Source organism: Leucopleurus acutus, assembly GCF_964270905.1.
Source record: "Leucopleurus acutus genome assembly, chromosome: 3".
Lineage (NCBI taxonomy): Eukaryota > Metazoa > Chordata > Mammalia > Artiodactyla > Delphinidae > Leucopleurus > Leucopleurus acutus.
In genome coordinates, this window is record NC_139145.1 from 2,968,508 (window position 1) to 2,987,015 (window position 18,508).

The 18,508-nt window shown below is 44.1% G+C and overlaps 1 protein-coding gene across 2 annotated transcripts; it reads right to left on the minus strand.

Annotated features, from left to right (window-relative positions):
* Positions 1-4,204: 4,204 nt before the first annotated feature.
* LOC309960045 (uncharacterized protein) lies at positions 4,205-18,271 on the minus strand. 2 transcript variants are annotated; one of them, XM_082836609.1, is made up of 4 exons: positions 18,243-18,271; positions 7,673-7,799; positions 7,055-7,238; positions 4,205-6,292 (listed from the first exon to the last, which is right to left on the minus strand). In XM_082836609.1, exons 1-4 carry the CDS (start codon positions 18,243-18,245, stop codon positions 4,831-4,833), a joined length of 1,776 nt encoding a protein of 591 aa, XP_082692735.1. In that variant the 5' UTR covers positions 18,246-18,271; the 3' UTR covers positions 4,205-4,830. The 2 variants fall into 2 exon arrangements, with proteins under 2 accessions (XP_082692735.1, XP_082692734.1); XM_082836608.1 differs by lacking the exon at positions 18,243-18,271 and having other exon boundaries at positions 7,673-7,866.
* Positions 18,272-18,508: the final 237 nt, after the last annotated feature.

An 18,508-nucleotide genomic window follows, 5' to 3' on the forward strand; every position in this document is an offset into this window, starting at 1 on the left:
AGGGACTTCACACTTCCTGAACCTGCACAGTACAAAACGCCTCTCTCCCTAAGAACCACAAGAACCCAACCTGTGGAAGAAGTGTCAGGGGCCCAACGTGGCTTGGGTTATGATGTTCCAGCCCCCCACACTGCTGAGGATTCTACCAGCAACACACTCATCACTACCTTTACCCTTTGTCACTCTGCTTTCCAATTGGAAACTCAATGCGGGCAGCAATGGTGTCTGTCTTGTCGACTAGCAGCCATGTGTCCTGCGCTGTGGTCCCCTCGGCAGCGCTCTCTGCTGGTCTCATGTGCCCGTAGACTCCACTCCGTCCACCCTGGGTGGCCCCAATGTCCTCCCGGAGACTCTGAGGATGCGCGCTTAGGGAGCGTGGACCACACATCTCCAGGCCACAGAGGTAAGTATTCCTGATGCGCAAGACGTGGTGACCCGACTTCCACCTTTCCCTGGGCGGCCTCTCAGTCGCCCCACCCACGAGCACCTGCGCACTTCTGAGAAGTCTGCGATCCCTGGTGTCTCCAGCGGTGTTTAAGAGGCAGTCGCATGCCGGGAGGAGTCTGGGGGCGGGGCTCTGGGCGTCTGCTTCTGAGATCTTCATTTCCCACAGGCCACAGCGGCTGAGACTACGCTCAGGGCAGGCGTTGGTAGAAGTGCGCATGCACCGCAGTGGGGCACGACCCAGAGGGGAGGTGGGGAGGAGGCGCGACTGGAAGTGATAAGTTTGAGCGGGACTGGTGCACCTGCAACCTAAATCCTCCGGTGGTGGATGATCGTGGGGCAGTGGGTGTATGCGCGTGGGCGCCAACGGGCGGGCCATGGCTGGATGTCCCTTTGACGTCCCTGGAGGTTTTGAGATTGGTGTGCGCCTTGGAGCTTGTGGGCGCTGAGCTGATGCTCCTGAGGAAGCGGTGGTTGCTGTGGCCACAGGCCGTCTGTCGCTTTGTCGCAGGTTCTGCTACTGCTGTGTTTCTGTCATCTCCCAGACCCATGCGGCTGCCGCAACGTTCCACATGTGGGAGTGTAGAACCCTCATGACGTCTCCCAGCAAGAAGTCACAGGACCCGGCCTGATGCAATTTTAGAGCTGGATGGCCTCCAGACAGGCCCAGGAAAGGCATGACGCTGATGCCCAAAGATTAAGATGCCCCTAGGCAGGTCTCTTGGGGAGAACTGTAGGGGCACTTTTATGGTTCAGACCAGAGCATTCCCAGAGATCTCAGTGGAGGAAGCTAGCATAAACTCGGAGAAAGATTCCAGAAGCCCTTTCACTTCTCTCCTGTTGTGCGAGGCTAAGGACAGACGTGGTCCTTGCTGGTGTTTCCTAACTTTAGACCGAGCTCCAAGAATCTGTTTGGCCCCAAGTCCTTCTCCCGGCCCCCTCCAGGTCCTTCAGCATTTATTGAGGATCCCAAGATGGAGGTGGGCTGGGTGTCAAGGTTCAGGAGTTTTAAAATTCCCTTAGCAAACGAAGGCTTTGTTTTTCTATTATTTTTAATATACATGCAGTAAAATTCACTATTTTAAGTGAAGCGCTATGAGTTCTTATAAGTGCAGAGATAACACCAACACTCAAAATGAACACGCCATCACCCTGAAAAGACCAGGTGCCCATTTGTTCTCAAATGCCCCATCCATAATCACTGACCTGTTTGTTTCCTATACTCTTGTCCTATCCACATCTCATAAAAGGAAAGCCTTCCTTTGTTAGGAGTCTTTTTGTAAAACTTGATGCCATTTTTCTAAAATTCAGAAATCACACTTGCCTTCCAGTGTTAAATGTCCAACACTTCCCAATAAAGATTAAGCAAAACTAAAACCTTCAAACCTGACGTTCCATTTTTATGAGCTACATGAGTTTGGGCAACTCTGTGCTCCCCGTGCTTGTCATCATCTGAATGATAGGAGGGAAGGAGGTACAGATGATTGTCAAATCACATCAAACTATGGAGTGCTATGAAAACCTAAGTTAGCACGGAAAAAAAAATTAGAGATTAGACATCAACTGCTCTTTAATAAAAATAACTGACTGCTTCTGTTCTACCAATTAGTTTTAGACAACCTCAACTACTTATGCTTTCTACACTCACCAAGCACCAGCCCAAATTGGAAAATATATTCTTCCAAACAACCTCTGACTTGTACATCCCACTGTCTGTGCACTCATTCAAATTGCTTTAACTCAATACATCCATTTTCTTTGGTCAAACCAATGTGGTCCTTGTGGCTTTTGGCTAGAGACCATTGACAAAACCATTATTTAAGCTTTTATTATTAACAAAGAATAAGCAATCCATTTAATGACAGATGTTGATGTAACAATAAAAATGTTTATATGACAAAAACCACCTTAACTTGTATATGCCAGCTAATATTGTCTCAGACTGTATAATGCTTAAATTAACAATATTAGTTGATTTAAATCCATAATTGCAATGGAATACTTTAACATATTCTCAGTACATGAAAAATAATAACATTTGTATTACGGATTGAACTGTGTTCCCCCCAAAATTCATATGTTAAAAGTTCCAGTATCTCAGAATGTGACCTTATTTGAAAACATGGTTGTTGCAGATGTAAGTAGTTAAGATGAGGTCATACTAGAATAGGATGGGCCCTAAACCAATATGTATGGTGTCCTTATAAAAAGAATGCCATATGAAGAGACAGGCATGCACAAGTAGAATGCCATGTGAAGATTTTTTTTGGGGGGGGGAGCTGCATTGGGTCTTCGTTGCTGAACGTGGGCTTTCTCTAGTTGCAGCGAGCGGGGGCTACTCTTCATTGCAGTGCACAGGTTTCTCTTGTGAAGCACTGGCTTTAGGTGCATGGGCTCCAGCAGCTGTGGCATGTGGGCTCAGTAGTTGTGGCACACAGGCTTAGTTGCTCTGTAGCATGTGGGATCTTCCTGGACCAGGGCTCGTGTCCCCTGCATTGGTAGGCGGATTCTTAACCACTGTGCCACGAGGGAAGCCCCCATGAGAAGATTAGTTATGCTTGTTGCAAGCCAATAAGCTAACAGAAGCTAGGAGAGTGCTGGAACACATCCTTCCTTAGCACTTTCAGAGGAAGCATGGTCCTTCCAACATCTTAACTTTGGACTTCTGTTTCCAGAACTGTGAGACAAAAATTTCTGTTGCCCTAGCCACCCAGCTGTGTGGTGCTTTGTTACAGAAGCCCTAGGAAACTAATACAGTTTGTATACAAGTGATTTGGAAACACAGTAAACAAGATATTTCTAAGACATACCTACAGAAGATTTTTCTTGAAAATAAACACTGTTTTTAGTGACTTAGAATCAAACATAATAATTAAACCCATATCAAGGAACTGCATTCAGCTCTAACAGACATCTCCCCAAATTCACGAGGAGTATGTTTCTTCTCATGTAGGACTGAGTCAGCGCATTTAAAAATACAGTAGGACTTCCCTGGTGATGCAGTGGTTAAGACTCTGCACTTCCACTGCAGAGGGCACAGGTTTGATCCCTGGTCAGGGAAGTTCTGCGTGCCACATGGTGCAGCCGGAAAAAAAAAAAAAGGAAAAAAATACGATACCTTAACAAAGTCTCACAGGTTGTTTTGTTTTCCTACAACATTGTAGCTTTTGTGGTAGAATCACGATCAGAGCGTCACTAAAAGTTTTGAGAACAAAGAGTCTGCTATACAAATTAGACCTTGTAAAATATGTTAACATCTAGAGAAGAGTGGAATCACAGCATCAGAGATCACTAAACATGAGTCTGAATTAGTGGTCTGCAGGACATGTTAGGGTTTGTAGGAAAATCCAAATTGTGAGTGCCTGACCACATGACTGAATCCCTGACACCAAGCTCTTGAAGGTATTTATGGAAGCCCATAACTGTGAGAAAAATAGAAATCAAGTACTTGGCATTTCTTTTGATGATACTCTTGATTGGTAAGGCCAACAATCAGGAAAACGGGCTGAAAGCTGGTTTCCAAGTAGCCCCTATGCATCTCTCTCTCATACTTTAATGTGGCTGCAAAAACTTAGTAATGGCTTTATTTCTGCCTTCCAAATCTCATGCCAATAGGCTACTGGTAAATTCGAACACAGAATCATAAAGGGAAGGGATTCTGGGAAATGTAGCTCCTAACATTACCCATGCTGATGTAACACAATCCAGAACTCTGTATCTCATGATCACATCACAAGCGTCTCTTAAGTAAAAACCCACTGTTTAATTCGCTATCACAAGCAAGGACAAAGCGAAGGGCAAAAGCTGAAAGTAACAATTCACATGAGACTGTACACTTGGAAGAACTCTGCATAATTAAAAATTTCTACCAAATATTTAGAAGAAAAACAGAATAAGATTCCACTGTCCTAAATAAACAAATATTCTCTCAATCCATGGTGGAAAACATATAATGGTTGATTATACAGTATCTGCCACACTAAGCCGGTAGGAAAATACAAACAAATACCACACTGTCATTGTTCCAATAACCCCTTTAAGGACAATTTAAAGAACTAACATATTAAAACTACTTATATATTAAAAATACGCTTCAAATCACCCATGAGTCCAACAAACTGTAAAGATGCTTTATTTCCTAAAACATAAGAAAAAACACTTCCTGCAAAATTTACATACTGTAGCCAAAAGAGTACTTCAACAGTTAATTTTCATCTAAATGTTTATTTGCAAAAGAACTGGAAATACACTCTCTATGGGTCCACTTTAGTGATGAAGGACTCATAAAGGCAATACCAGGTTTACAACTTTTGTAAGATTTCTCTCCTGATGTGAATCTTCTGAAGCACTGTGCATGAATTCATTTGCAGGAAGATTTCCCGAGTTTCATATGTAGTGTTTCTTGGTAGTATGTATCCTCACATGTCTTCTTAAGGATGATGAACAACTGAAGGCCTTCCCACACTGCTTACATTCATATGGTTTCTCTCCAGTGTGCATTCTCATATGTATTGGTAAAGATGAGGGCCATTTGAAGACTTTACCACATTCCTTACATTTGTAAGGTTTCTCTGCAGTGTGCGTCCTCACGTGCTGTTGCAAAAGTTCAGGCCAGCTGAAGGCCTTCCCACATTGCTTGCATTCATAAAGCTTCTCAGCAGTGTGCCTTCTCATGTGTCTTTGTAACGAGATGTGGCAACTGAAAGCTTTCCCACAGAGCTTGCATTCATATGATTTGTCTCCAGGATGCATTCTCACATGCTCTTGATAGCAAGCGGACAAACTGAAGGCTTTCCCACATTGCTTACATTCGTAGGGTTTCTCTTTAGTGTGTGTTCTTGTATGTTTTCGCAAGGATATGGGCCAGTTGAAAGTTTTTCCACACTGCCTGCACTCGTAAGGTTTCTCTCCAGTGTGCACTCTCATGTGTCCTCGAAAGGATGAGGGGTGGCTGAATGCCTTACCACACTGGTTACATTCATAGGGTTTTTCTCCACCATGTGTCCTTTCATGCCTTCGAAATGACTGGGGATAAATGAAGGCTTTTCCACATTGCTTGCATTCATAGGGCTTCTCTCCAGTGTGAATCCTTTCATGGCTTCGAAAGGATTGGAGATAAATGAAGGTTTTCCCGCACTGTTTACATTCATAGGGCTTCTCCCCCGTGTGTGTTATCATGTGCCTTCGAAAAGCCGAGGAATAACTGAAGGCTTCCCCACATTCCTTACATTTATGTGGTGTCTCCCCAGTGTGTGATATCATGTGTCTTCGAAAAGTTGAGGAGTAACTGAAGGCTTCCCCACATTCCATACATTTATAGGGCTTCTCTCCAGTGTGTGTTATCATGTGTCTTCGAAAAGTTGAGGAATAACTGAAAGCTTTCCCACATTCCTCACATTTATATGGCTTCTCTCCAGTATGCGTTCTCACATGACTAGTAAGACTTGAAAAATCAATGAAGGCTTTCCCACATTGCTGACATTCATAGCTTTTCTCCGCAGTATGAATCCTTATATGCCGGTTGAGGGAAGAAGTACGAGGAAAAGTTTTTCCACATAATTTACACACATAGGGTCTCTCTCCACTGTGGGTCCTCACATGCGTCCTTAGGTGTGAACGACAACTGTAGGCCTGCCCACATTCCTGACATTGATACAGTTTGTGTCCAGTGCAAACAGCGATGTGACTCTTGAGGGATGAATGATGCGTGAAGACTTTTCCATGTGTACTGCATTCATACCTTTTTACTCCAGTAAGAGTTTTCTGGTACAGGTTAAGATTTGGAGTCTGACTGAAGCCTTCCCCACATTGATCATTACTTTCATGGAGTCTCTCCACCACGTGATCTCTGTTAAAAATGAGAAGCATGTTATCAATGGCTTGATTAATAATAATTTATTAGTAAGTACGAGAATTACATTTTCACCAATTTCAGTGGATGGATAGATTTTCTCCCCGACTTCTTTTTTTTAAAAATAAATTTATTTTATTTATTTATTTTTGGCTGCATTGGGTCTTCATTGCTGTGCGAGGGCTTTTCTCTAGTTGAGGTGAGCAGGGGCTACTCTTTGTTGCGGTGCGCAGGCTTCTCATTGCGGTGGCTTCTCTTGCTGCAGAGCACAGGCTCTAGGTGCACAGGCTTCAGTAGTTGTGGCACACAGGCTCAGTAGTTGTGGCTCACAGGCTCTAGAGTGCAGGCTCAGTAGTTGTGGTGCACGGGCTTAGTTGCTCCACAGCATGTGGGATCTTCCCCAACCAGGGCTTGAACCCACGTCCCCTGCACTGGCAGGAGGATTCCCAACCGCTGTGCTACAAGGGAAGCCCTATCTGACTACTTTTAAAGTGGAATGAACTCAATGCCACAGAAGGGGGCTCAACCACAACGATTACAAAAACAATGTTTCTTAAACATGGACTCTTCTGTTGTTTTCAGCTGTTTCTATCACTCAACATCAATGTCGCATTTAAGAAAAAAAATCATCGTGAAAATCTCTATGAATAAACAAATTTGATCTAGGCTTACATGTGTTTTGTTTGTTTGCTTTTTAAACTTTATGACATACTAAGATTCCCTCCTGAAATACTGCTTTCTCTCAAGAGTGCAACTCACCTCAGATGTCTCCCTTGATCTATGTGCTGATCTTCAAGGCTGAGTTCTTCCCAAATTTTTCCTAAGACGGAGGCTAAGGAATCATTTCCAGTGAACTTTGATATTTTATGCTCCTTGGATATTTTATTCCCATAAATATCCTGCTGAGAAACTGACCCATTGGCCTTAAATTGAGTCTCATCCTCTGAAAGCAAAAAGGTAACAAATCTTACAAGAAAGGAGGTACCTGTTAGCCAAAAAGGACACGGAGGAGTTTAGCTATGTCAAGACTTCATCAATAACAAGTATAAGGGGTCAAAATGGTAAGCACTTTAACAAACACAGTAAAATTCTCATATGGTTCAAAAACAGACCTCACTGGGCCCCCTAAGGTCCCATGAAATCTATATCCACCAATGATGCTAAGGGAGCTTTCTTTACAGAAAGAAGAACTCAGTTTAATACACAGATTCTCAGTCTCATGGGGAGAAACTATTAGATTCTAAGTCTATGATGGTTATGACCATGGCTGTCTTATTAGTTAACATATTTCCTTTCCACGGTCCAATTCTTGGAACAGTGATGTGCCAGAAATGCTTGTCTCTAAATGACTAAGTGAAGGAATAATGTCATTCTTACCCACTGAGGCCAGGTTTCTGAAGTTTTCCAGCATCACATCTCTGTAGAGCTCCCTCTGAGCAGAATCCAGCAAAGCCCACTCCTCCAGATTGAAGTCCACGGCCACATCCTCAAAGACCACCGAGTTCTGAAACACCCAAGATATGTGCAGGTGCATGGGTGAGACTCACAGCATTGAACAACTGGACTCAAGTCACAGGAAGTTCAAATAAGATTCCATGGTCATCTAACATCTACTCTGTGATCCAGTCATCACACCTCCTACTTTATGTCAACAATCATAGATTATCCTCATAGATTTAACAGCACTAACACACTGAACTTATCTCTACACTTTTACTGTGACCATTCAAGGCTTATTCTTCTCCAACCAAAGGGTTTAGACCACATTGGAGAAACGAAAAAAAATGCTATACAAATGAAATAATATTTGCATTTTAAGACCCATCAATCCCTTGTGACACAAGTGACTTTAGCTCCTTCCTACTGTACAACATCCATAAGCACATGAAGCCCAAGGTCAACCTGGATGAGGTTTAAGGAATACAAACACAATGAAGGACTGGGAACTTTTCCTTCTCTTTCCACCACCAAATATGAGAGGCCCATGGGCCTGTGGGAACCCAACTTGCTGCAAGGGCCTGCTAGCCATATTGTCTTTCTTTTTTTAACATCTTTATTGGAGTATAATTGCTTTACAGTTGTGTGTTCGTTTCTGCTGTATAACAAAGTGAATTGGCTATATGTATACATATATCCCCATATCTCCTCCCTCTTGCATCTCCCTCCCACCCTCCCTAACCCACCCCTCTAGGTGGTCACAAAGCACCGAGCTGATCTCCCTGTGCTATACAGCTGCTTCCCACTAGCTATCTATTTTACATTTAGTAGTGTATATATGTCCATGCTACTCTCTCACTTCGTCCCAGCTTACCATTCCCCCTCCCCGTGTACTCAAGTCCATTCTCTACATCTGCATCTTTATTCCTGTCCTGCTCCTAGGTTCTTCAGAGCCTTTTTTTTTTTAGATTCCACATACATATATATATATGTGTGTGTGTGTGTGTGTGTGTGTCAGCATATGGTATTTGTTTTTCTCTTTCTGATTTACTTCACTCTGTATGACAGACTCTAGGTCCATCCAAGCCATACTGTCTTAAAGAACTCCAGGCTATCAGGACAGTCCAACTGGCTGAATGAAATATTTCTTTTGAAGAAGTATTTATTTTAACATTTTTGTGTAATAGTTATCACCAGCTCAGTTTCTACTCTTTTCCTCTGTGTATTTTCATGAAAATAGGAAGTCAGAACTGCATATGTTCCCTACACTCCTGAGCCAGTGCTGCTGCCCACCAGTTCTGAGTTCACACACACACACACATTACATGATGCCAAAACAGCTCTTCTGCCAGACCCATAAAAGAGTACTCTATCTAACCTTGAGGATAAGGTTAAGAGCCGTACTTTGCAAAGGACTTTAACATCAAAAACATCTGACAGTGGGCTTCACTAGTGGTGCAGTGGTTGAGAATCCGCCTGCCAATGCAAGGGACACAGGTTCGAGCCCTGGTCTGGGAAGATTCCACGTGCCGCAGAGCAAATAAGCCCATGCGCCACAACTACTGAGCCCGCGTGCTTAGAGCCCGTGCTCCACAACAAAAGAAGCCACCACAATGAGAAGCCCACGCACCACAACGAAGAGTTGCCCCCGGTCACCACAACTAGAGAAAAGCCCACGTGCAGCAATGAAGACCAAATACAGACAAAAAGAAATTAATTAATTAATTTAAAAAAGAAAACATCTGACAGCAAATTTAGCCTTGAGTATAAAATATATAGAGGATTCAGCAGTGTTTTCCTACAAAGGAAACACTCCCTTGCCTCAAATTCCAGGAGACAGTGATTCCACACAAACCATCCTAGAGGCTGCACTCTCAATTTCTCTCACGTCCATGTGCCTCCCCTGGTGGGCACATGAGCGTGTCAGGCCAACCCCTAAGCACAGGGACCACTGAGCTGCATGCCTCCCTTAAGCCATGGTTTTTTAAAAAGTTCATCAACCCGCTGACATCCATGAGCATGGGAAAGAAAACACTCTCATATAATAATCCTGATGCCAGTATTTAGTACATATTCAACGGAGTAGCAGCATAACAGGAATATCTCTACTGTACAGGGAACAACAGGAGCTTCTGGAGCTTCTGGAGGTGAGATGCTCTCTGTACAGTTATCTGTAGTGTTTCCTTAGTGTGCAGGAAAGGAGTTGACATTGCAAACCTTAACTTTATCCTTGGCAGTGACTGCTAGCAAGGTTGGCCTTGGCCAGTGTGTGGGAACTTTAATTTCTGAAGGTTTCACATCACCCTAATTATTACTCCCTGTCTCTGACTGTGCAGACAACACTGTTAGTGCTGAGCACCTGCTTTTCGCCTGGGAGTCTGGGCTTTGGGTCCTAGTTGCGCAGAGGATGCTCACATGATCAGCTGTGAGCTGATAAAAACCCCCGGTGAACTGAGTCCCCAGTGAGCCTCCGGTAGATGGTATTTCACATGCTGTCACGACTCATCGCTGGGGCTATCAGGTGTCTTATGTGCGACTCCACTGGGAAAGGACTCTTAAAAGCCTGCACCTGGTTTCCTTCAGATTTCTCCTCATGCGCCTTTTCCCTTTGCTGATTCTGCTGTGCTCTTTTGTTGTAACAAATCATAGTCATGACTCCAATGATACGCTGTCACGTGAGTCCTACCTGCAGGACCTAGGGGTGGTTTTGGGGACACCAGACACATTAGAACTGGGATTTGCTAGAGCAACCCTGATTCACTAAAATATGGCAAAAGCACTGTCTGGGAAGTGGGAGAGTGAAGGAGGAGGGGATGGCAAACCTTTGCAGCAGGGTAGCTATGGAGTCATCCAGGGTATGAAAGGGCAGCTGTCTGGTGTGAGGCTAAAAGTTGACTGAGGTGTGGGAATTCCCTGGCTGTCCAGTGGTTAGGACTCGGCGCTTTCACTGCTGGGGCCTGGGTTCCATCCCTGGTCGGGGAACTAAGATCCCACAAGCTGTGCCGGGGCAAAAAAAAAAAAAAAAAAAAAGTTGACTGAGGTAAAAATAAGCAATCCAACTCCAGGAGGTCTGGCTCACTGGATATACCAGCTGCCTGTGGCCACGGAGGCCAAGTGAGAAGAAAATCAAAGTTCAGCACAGGTGACACCTGTGATTTTTGCTCTCTCTTCTAGGCAGGAAGAGAAAGGGCTGCCAAGTTCCCAAAAGTGAGCTTTGGATAGGCAAAAAATGTTAAAAGATTGTACTGCATCAGGAGAAAAAAAGTTAAATCAGTTCCTAGAGCTGAAACAAAATTTTAGACAAACCAAAGGGGAGGGGACAGCCAGCCTTTCTTCAGCCTAGCTGCTGGGCCTCCTGGCCCACCCACATGTGCCAGCCAGTATCTTCCCAGCTGTAACGCTATCCCTGTAAACGCTAAATACGTTTACAGAGATAGGCTGAAATCCTAACCCCTGATACCTATAAATGTGACCTTACTTGGAAACAGGGTCTTTGCAAATGTAATCAAACTAAGATGAGGTCATTAGGATGGGCCCTAATCCAATGACTGGTGTCCACAGGAGACAGGGAAAATGCCATGTGAAGACAGAGCCACACAGAGAAGGCAGCAGAGGAAGAAGATGGACGCAGAGACTGGAATCATGCTGCCACAAGCAATGGAACGCCTGGGGATACAGAAGGTATAAGAGACAGGAAATGACCTCAGGACCCTAGAGAATTCTGAGGGAGCATGATCCTGCCAACACCTTCATTTCGGACTTCAGCCTCCAGAAATTGTGAGAGAACACCCACATTGTGGTAATTTGTTATGGCAGCCCTCGGAAATGAACACAAGGTTTGACTGCAATGAGGGAAAAAAAGGGGGGGGGGATTTTTTTGTTTTGTTTTTTTACTTAATATGGTTTTGTTTTGTGGCTACTGCACCTGCTTGGATGGTAAAAATGGATACTAATGGTATCTGCTTGTAATTTTATAAATGCTAGAGAGATCATCCCCATCAGTGCTAAGAAAAATGAGACACAGCTTCCTTGCTCTTTCCAACTGGTGCCTGGATTGGAATTGGAACCCTAAGTATCAGAAACAAGATTAGGTCTCCATAAATGATTTTTTACTATGACTTTTACCCACTGGAGGTTCAAAAAGAGGTAAACAGGGACTTCCCTGGTGGTGCAGTGGTTAAGAATCTGCCTGCCAATGCAGGGGATACGGGTTCAAGCCCTGATCCAGGAAGATCCCACATGCCATGGAGCAACTAAACCCATGTGCCACAACTACCGAGCCTGCACTCTAGAGCCCATGAGCCACAACTACTGAGCCCACACGCCTAGAGCCTGTGCTCTGCTACAAGAGAAGCCACCACAATGAGAAACCCGTGCACCGCAATGAAGAGTAGTCCCCACTCACTGCAACTAGAGAAAGCCCGCATGAAGCGACAAAGACCCAACACAGCCAAAAATAAATAAATAAATAAATTATTTTTAAAAAGAGGTAAACAAAATGAAAAAACAGGCAATCTTTAAGTAAAGATATACTTTTGGAATTTTAGGTAGAAGTTTTCAGTTTGCTAAAAAGTTCTTTTGAAAACCTATTTCGGATGACCTTCAGAGGCTGATTGCCCAGCAGGGGCTTAGCTGGGACTCTAAGGCAGACAAGACAAGAAGGGATTAGGACAGTCTCAATGCAGGGAGAAAGGTACCCAATCTTGTTGACTTTGCTTTATTCTTGCAGTCAGAAATCACAGCCATGAGCAGACTATACACCGAAGCCTGGGAGGCCTCCTAGTGAATCTCTGAACCTAGGGTGGTCATGGGGACTGCTACAGACTGAAGGTTTGTGTCCCCCCAAAATTCACGTCAAAACCTAATCCCCAATGTGATGGTGTTTGGAGGCGGGCCTTTTGGAGGTGGCCAGGAATGGGATTTGCCCTTATAAAAAGGACCCCAGAGAGCTCCTTGGACCCTTCTGCTGTGTGAGGACACAGTGAGAAGACGGCCACCTACAAACCAGGAAGCAGACTCTCACCAGACACCGAATCTTCTGGTGCCTTGATCTTGGACTTCCAGCCAAGATCAAGTTCTTGGACTTCCAGAACTGTGAGAAACAAAGGTCTGCTGTGTATAAGCCACCCAGCTTACAGGTGCCCCAGCTGACTAAGACAGGGACTCCCAACACACCTAGCTTGAAACCATCAAATATTTAACACTTTACAATATTAATTTTTTCTTTTTTTTTTTTGTTTTTGTGGGATTTTCTTCGTTCTTTTTTAAAAAAATTTTTTGTTATATTACAATACTAATTTTTAAAATGTGCCATTGAGCACACATTATATGAGAAAGACAAATATACTTATAATAACTCTGTAAAGCAGACATGATTAAAACGAGTTCACAGCAGAGGAAATGCAAAACAGTGAATTAATAACATCATGCCAGCTTGGCACACTTGCCCTTCTTTCACACACACCTCACAATTGTTTTGCTAGCGTGACTGTTACTTCCCACTGTGATGAGGAGATAAGCTAGCTTCTGCCGGGCGCTGTGGAGAGCAGCCAACAGAAACATCCTATTCCATCCTTACATCTCACACTGCTTCTCCTGCCAAAGCCCCGTGCCCATGCAAAAACGCTTTGTTTGAAGACCTGACCTCTGGCTCTTTCATTTAGTAAAATTTGTTTAGGTTACAGTACTTGCAGGCACTAGGGCTACAGCACTAACAAAACAAAAATTCTGAACCACGTGGATCTTAAATTCTTTTGGAGGAAAGCAGTAAATAAGCAAATCAAACATAATTACTGAGGAAAATGTGGCAGAGCAAGGGAATTTGGAGGGGTATATATATATGGGGGGGCAGAGATTTTCACGTGTGTGTATATACACGTTGATATCGATACACATATATATGAATGAATGGCTGCAGGGCAGAGTAAGGGAGAACAGTAAAATAACCATTTGAGATAAGACTGCAAACTGGCACCTAAAAATCTAAATAACAAATATATACATATATATACACACATAATTACATATAATTATATATATCTTCACGTAATTCAACACATTGGTCATATTTGGAGAGTGGCAGAGGGGCCTGCCACTGGGGTTCATTTCAAGCCTTTTAAGAAAGCTTGTTCTACATTTAGGGCTGAGTTTCATTTAACAGAGGATTACTTTTTTAAAACATTTCTGTCAACTGTACGTATGTCACATGCATTTTCCTGCACTGATGTTATATGATACAATAGAAAACTCTAAAATCAATTCACAGGATTTACCTGTAATCATCTTAGAGCTGCTGAAAGCCATTTTATAATATTCAACAGTCATACATAAAAAAACACTCTTACCAATGGGGAATAGATGGTAATGTGCATGACTGGATAAAGGAAAATGGACAAAGGAATATTCAAACGAGACCAAAGAACATATAAATGGTATGAAATTCATTGTTTTCTCCAAGACAATCAGGTACAAATGAAGTGTGGACAGATGACCTGACTCTCAGTCAACATTACATTAGCAATCCAATCTGGAAAATGCACAAATGTGCAATGCCAGGAGACACTTGTCTTAATGCCTAACTCAACAGCTGCACATGTATGACACCAACAGAACACAAAGATAATAGTACAATAAGATTCTGAACAAGATCTCAGGATAAAAATTCAACATAAAAATAAATTTCATTACCTTTCTAATTAATAGCAACAGCAAGTTGGAAAGTTCACTTTAAAAAGATAACACATACATAAACAAATGGGACCTAATGAAACTTAAAAGCTTTGCACAGCAAAGGAACCCATAAACAAGATGAAAAGACAATCCTCAGAATGGGAGAAAATATTTGCAAACGAAGCAACGGACAAAGGATTAATCTCCAAAATATACAAACAGCTCATGCAGCTCAATATCAAAAAAACAAACGTTGCAATCAAAAATTGGGCAGAAGACCTAAATAGACATTTCTCCAAAGAAGACATACAGATGGCCAACAAACACATGAAAAGATGTTCAACATCACTAATTATCAGGGAAATGCAAATCAAAACTACAATGAGGTATCACCTCACACCAGCCAGAATGGCCATCATCAAAAAATCTACAAGCAGGGTTTCCCTGGTGGCGCAGTGGTTAAGAATCCGCCTGCCAATGCAGGGGACACAGATTCAAACCCTGGTCTGGGAAGATCCCACATGCCGCAGAGCAACTAAGCCCATGTGCCACAACTACTGAGCCTGTGCTCTAGGGCCCGTGAGCCACAACTACTGAGCCCATGCACCACAACGACTGAGCCCGCGAGCCCCAACTACTGAAGCCCATGCGCCTAGAGCCCGTGCTCTGCAACAAGAGAAGCAACCGCAATGAGAAGCCCGCGCACTGCAACGAAGAGTAGCCCCCGCTCACCACAACTAGAGAAAGCCCACACGCAGCAACTAAGACCCAATGCAGCCAAAAATAAATAAATTAATTTTTAAAAAATATCTACAAACAGGACTTCCCTGGTGGCGCAGTGGTTAAGAATTGCCTACCAATGCAGGGGACACAGATTCGAACCCTGGTCTGGGAAGATCCCACATGCCATGAACCAACTAAGCCCATGCGCCACAACTACTGAGCCTGCCCTCTAGAGCCTGCGAGCCACAACTATTGAGCCTGCAAGCCACAACTACTGAAGCCCACACACCTAGAGCCTGTGCTCTGCAACAAGAGAAGCCACTGCAATGAGAAGCCCATGCACGGCAACAAAGAGCAGCCCCCGCTCACCGCAACTAGAGAAAGCCCACACACAGCAACGAAGACCCAACGCAGCCAAAAAAATTAATTAATTTTAAAAACACTTAACTTAAAAAAAAAGTCTACAAACAATAAATGTGGAGAAAAGGGAACCCTCATGCACTGTTGGTGGGAATAAATTGATACAGCCACTGTAAATTGATACAGCCACTATGCAGAACAGTATGGAGGTTCCTTAGAAAACTAAAAACAGAAGTACCAAATGACCCAGCAACCCCATTACTGGGCATACACCCAGAGAAAATCATAATTCAAAAACACAATGCACCCCAATGTTCACTGCAGCACTATTTATAATAGCCAGGACATGGAAGCAACCTAAATGTAGAACATGTGGTACATATATACAATGGAATATTACTCAGCCACAAAAAAGAATGAAATTGGGTCATTTGTAGAGATGTGGATGGACCTAGGGACTGTCATACAAAGTGAAGTTAAGTCAGAAAGAGAAAAACAAATATTGTATATTAACGCACATATATTTGGAATCTAGAAAAATGGTACAGATGATCTTATTTGCAAAGCAGAAGTAGAGACACAGACAAAGAGAACAAACGTATGGATATCAAGGGAGAGGTGGGGGGGAAGAATTGGGATAATGGGATTGACATATATACACTATTGATACTATGTATAAAATAGATAACTAGGGCTTCCCTGGTGGCGCAGTGGTTGAGAGTCCGCCTGCCGATGCAGGGGACACGGGTTCGTGCCCCGGTCCGGGAAGATCCCACATGCCACAGAGCGGCGAGGCCCGTGAGCCATGGCTGCTGAGCCTGCGTGTCCGGAGCCTGTGCTCCGCAACGGGAGAGGCCACAACAGTGAGAGGCCCACATACTGCAAAAAATAAATAAATAAATAACGATAACTAATGAGAACCTACTGTATAGCACAGGGGACTCTACTCAGTGTTCCGTTTTGACCTAAATGGGAAGGAAATCCAAAAAAGAGGGGATATATGTATATGTATAGCTGATTCACTCTGCTGTACAGTAGAAACTAACATAACATCGTAAAGCAACTATACTCCAATAAAAATTGATTTTAAAAAAGGTAAAAAAGATAACACATACAGCAGAAACTAACACATTGTTAATCAACTATACTCCAATAAAAATTATTACTCAAAAAAAGATAACACATACCATGGTAAAAACCAAATTGAAGTAGTACAAAATCAGTTTAATGAAGGCTATAAAAAGAACCTAACAAAAATTTTAAAACATGAAGGATAATAACAAAGCAAAATGAAATAAATGACAAGATGGCACATGTTCTTAAAAAGAAATCAGTGTTACAAAGATATCAACCCTCCCAAGACAGAGTCTTTATAAAATTCCATAAAATTGCCAAACCAGATGTTTTTTAGGATTTGACAAATACTAACTTTACACACAAATGCCCCCAAACAGCCAAAATACTCTGAAGTACCAGGCAGGAATCCGTCTATCACACTGCAAGGGTTTTAAAGCAGCAGCAACTCCTGACAGGACGGAATTGGCAAAGGAATGGAAGACTAAATCTACAGAAAGGAACAGAGCCCCAGGCAGGCCTGTGGCTATGGGGAGGAGGAGACCTGATTCACCACAGGGTACCCGCGGGGAGCCAAGCAGAAATGATAGACACTTCCACACATGGGACAGGACAAACTGATATCTAAGTAACATCCGTGTATTCCCACCTCTTCCATGGGCAATAACTAATTTACTGCAGATTTAAGCAAAGTGTGTTGCAGACAATAAAAAACAACAGTATCATCTACTGTCACAAATTAAATAACTGGTATTTTTGGTGAAATTTCACCTACCACACTGTGTGGTACTGTATTCACTTCTCTGCAGCTGTTCAGGAAGGGACAGACCTGAGAAACTTACTACAGACAGGAGGAGATTTTAAAAGAATGTTTAACAAACGTAATGTATGACATTTTCTTTTATTTTTTTCCTGAAACTCACCCCTTTGAAAGTATTTTATCTTATATTTCCTGCTGTACTAATTCAATGTATTTTACACTTGCTGAAAATCTGAGGTTCCAGTAAGTGAATACATCTTTTCAAGGTGAAAAACCCACGGAGAGGTTGTGCTGAACTGGTACCCAGACACAGATGACTCAGGGTCAAGTGCAACCACGCTACCACGAGGGGCACCACTGCTAACGTGCTCCCTGAACAAAGGACACCGGCTGTGTCCCCGCTGTGTCGCCAGTGCATTTGACTTGGGGGGTGGGAGGGGGTGAGGGGTGCTGCCCCACCTCACAGTGGGCTTTCCTTGACCTTTGCGTTAGTTTTTCTCCCTTGTGTGGTTCTTGTGAGAACCCAGGGGGCAGGAATCATTTACGTCTTTTCCCCTCAGGCGTCCAGTCAGCTGACAAATAGTGTCCCTCCATGGAATGAGAACTGGGGCTGGGGTCATTTAGGACGGAGGACCTACCGGGAGACGCCCTCCCAGCCCAGGGCCCCCAAGCAGGTCACCCCAGGCTCCCCGCCCGCCCCCGCAGGCTGTCGGCTGGGAGGAGCCGACCAGGGGCTGATGTTCCCGGACCCCCGAGAGGAGAGCAGTTGTGCACATCTAGGTCACCCAGATAGTCCTGAGACACCGGCCCCACAAGCGGGGGCCGGACAGGACGCCGGGACCCCACCCCGCGACCGCTTCCAGCCGGTTCCGGACGGTTCGTAACAGCCCCTCCCGGTCTCGGGCCCCGGTCCCGCGGACTCACCATCTCTGCCGGGCTCCCGGCTCTCCCAGGCGTCCTTGCCGCAGCCCGCGCAGGTGAGAGGTACGAGGAACCGACACCTGGGCCCACGCGGCGCAGGTGCGCAGGAGCAGCACGGCTGGCCGAGAACTACCCGCTCACGGGCTGGGAGCGTGCTCTGACTGGACGGTGCTCCTGGCACTCTCTTCCATCTGGCTGTTGATTGGGAGATGCTTCGCGCCCCACCGTCCTGACTGGACAGTGCTTCGGGCATTGCTACTGCCCGGGCC

Excerpts from the sequence above, each read along its gene's own strand:
- LOC309960045 (XM_082836608.1), bottom strand. The coding sequence starts at position 7,829 with ATGCACCTGCACATATCTTGGGTGTTTCAGAACTCGGTGGTCTTTGAG. Across the intron at positions 7,239-7,672 it reads CAGAAACCTGGCCTCAGTGG|AGGATGAGACTCAATTTAAG; the intron begins GTAAGAATGACA and ends TTTTGCTTTCAG. Across the intron at positions 6,293-7,054 it reads GATCAAGGGAGACATCTGAG|AGATCACGTGGTGGAGAGAC; the intron begins GTGAGTTGCACT and ends CATTTTTAACAG.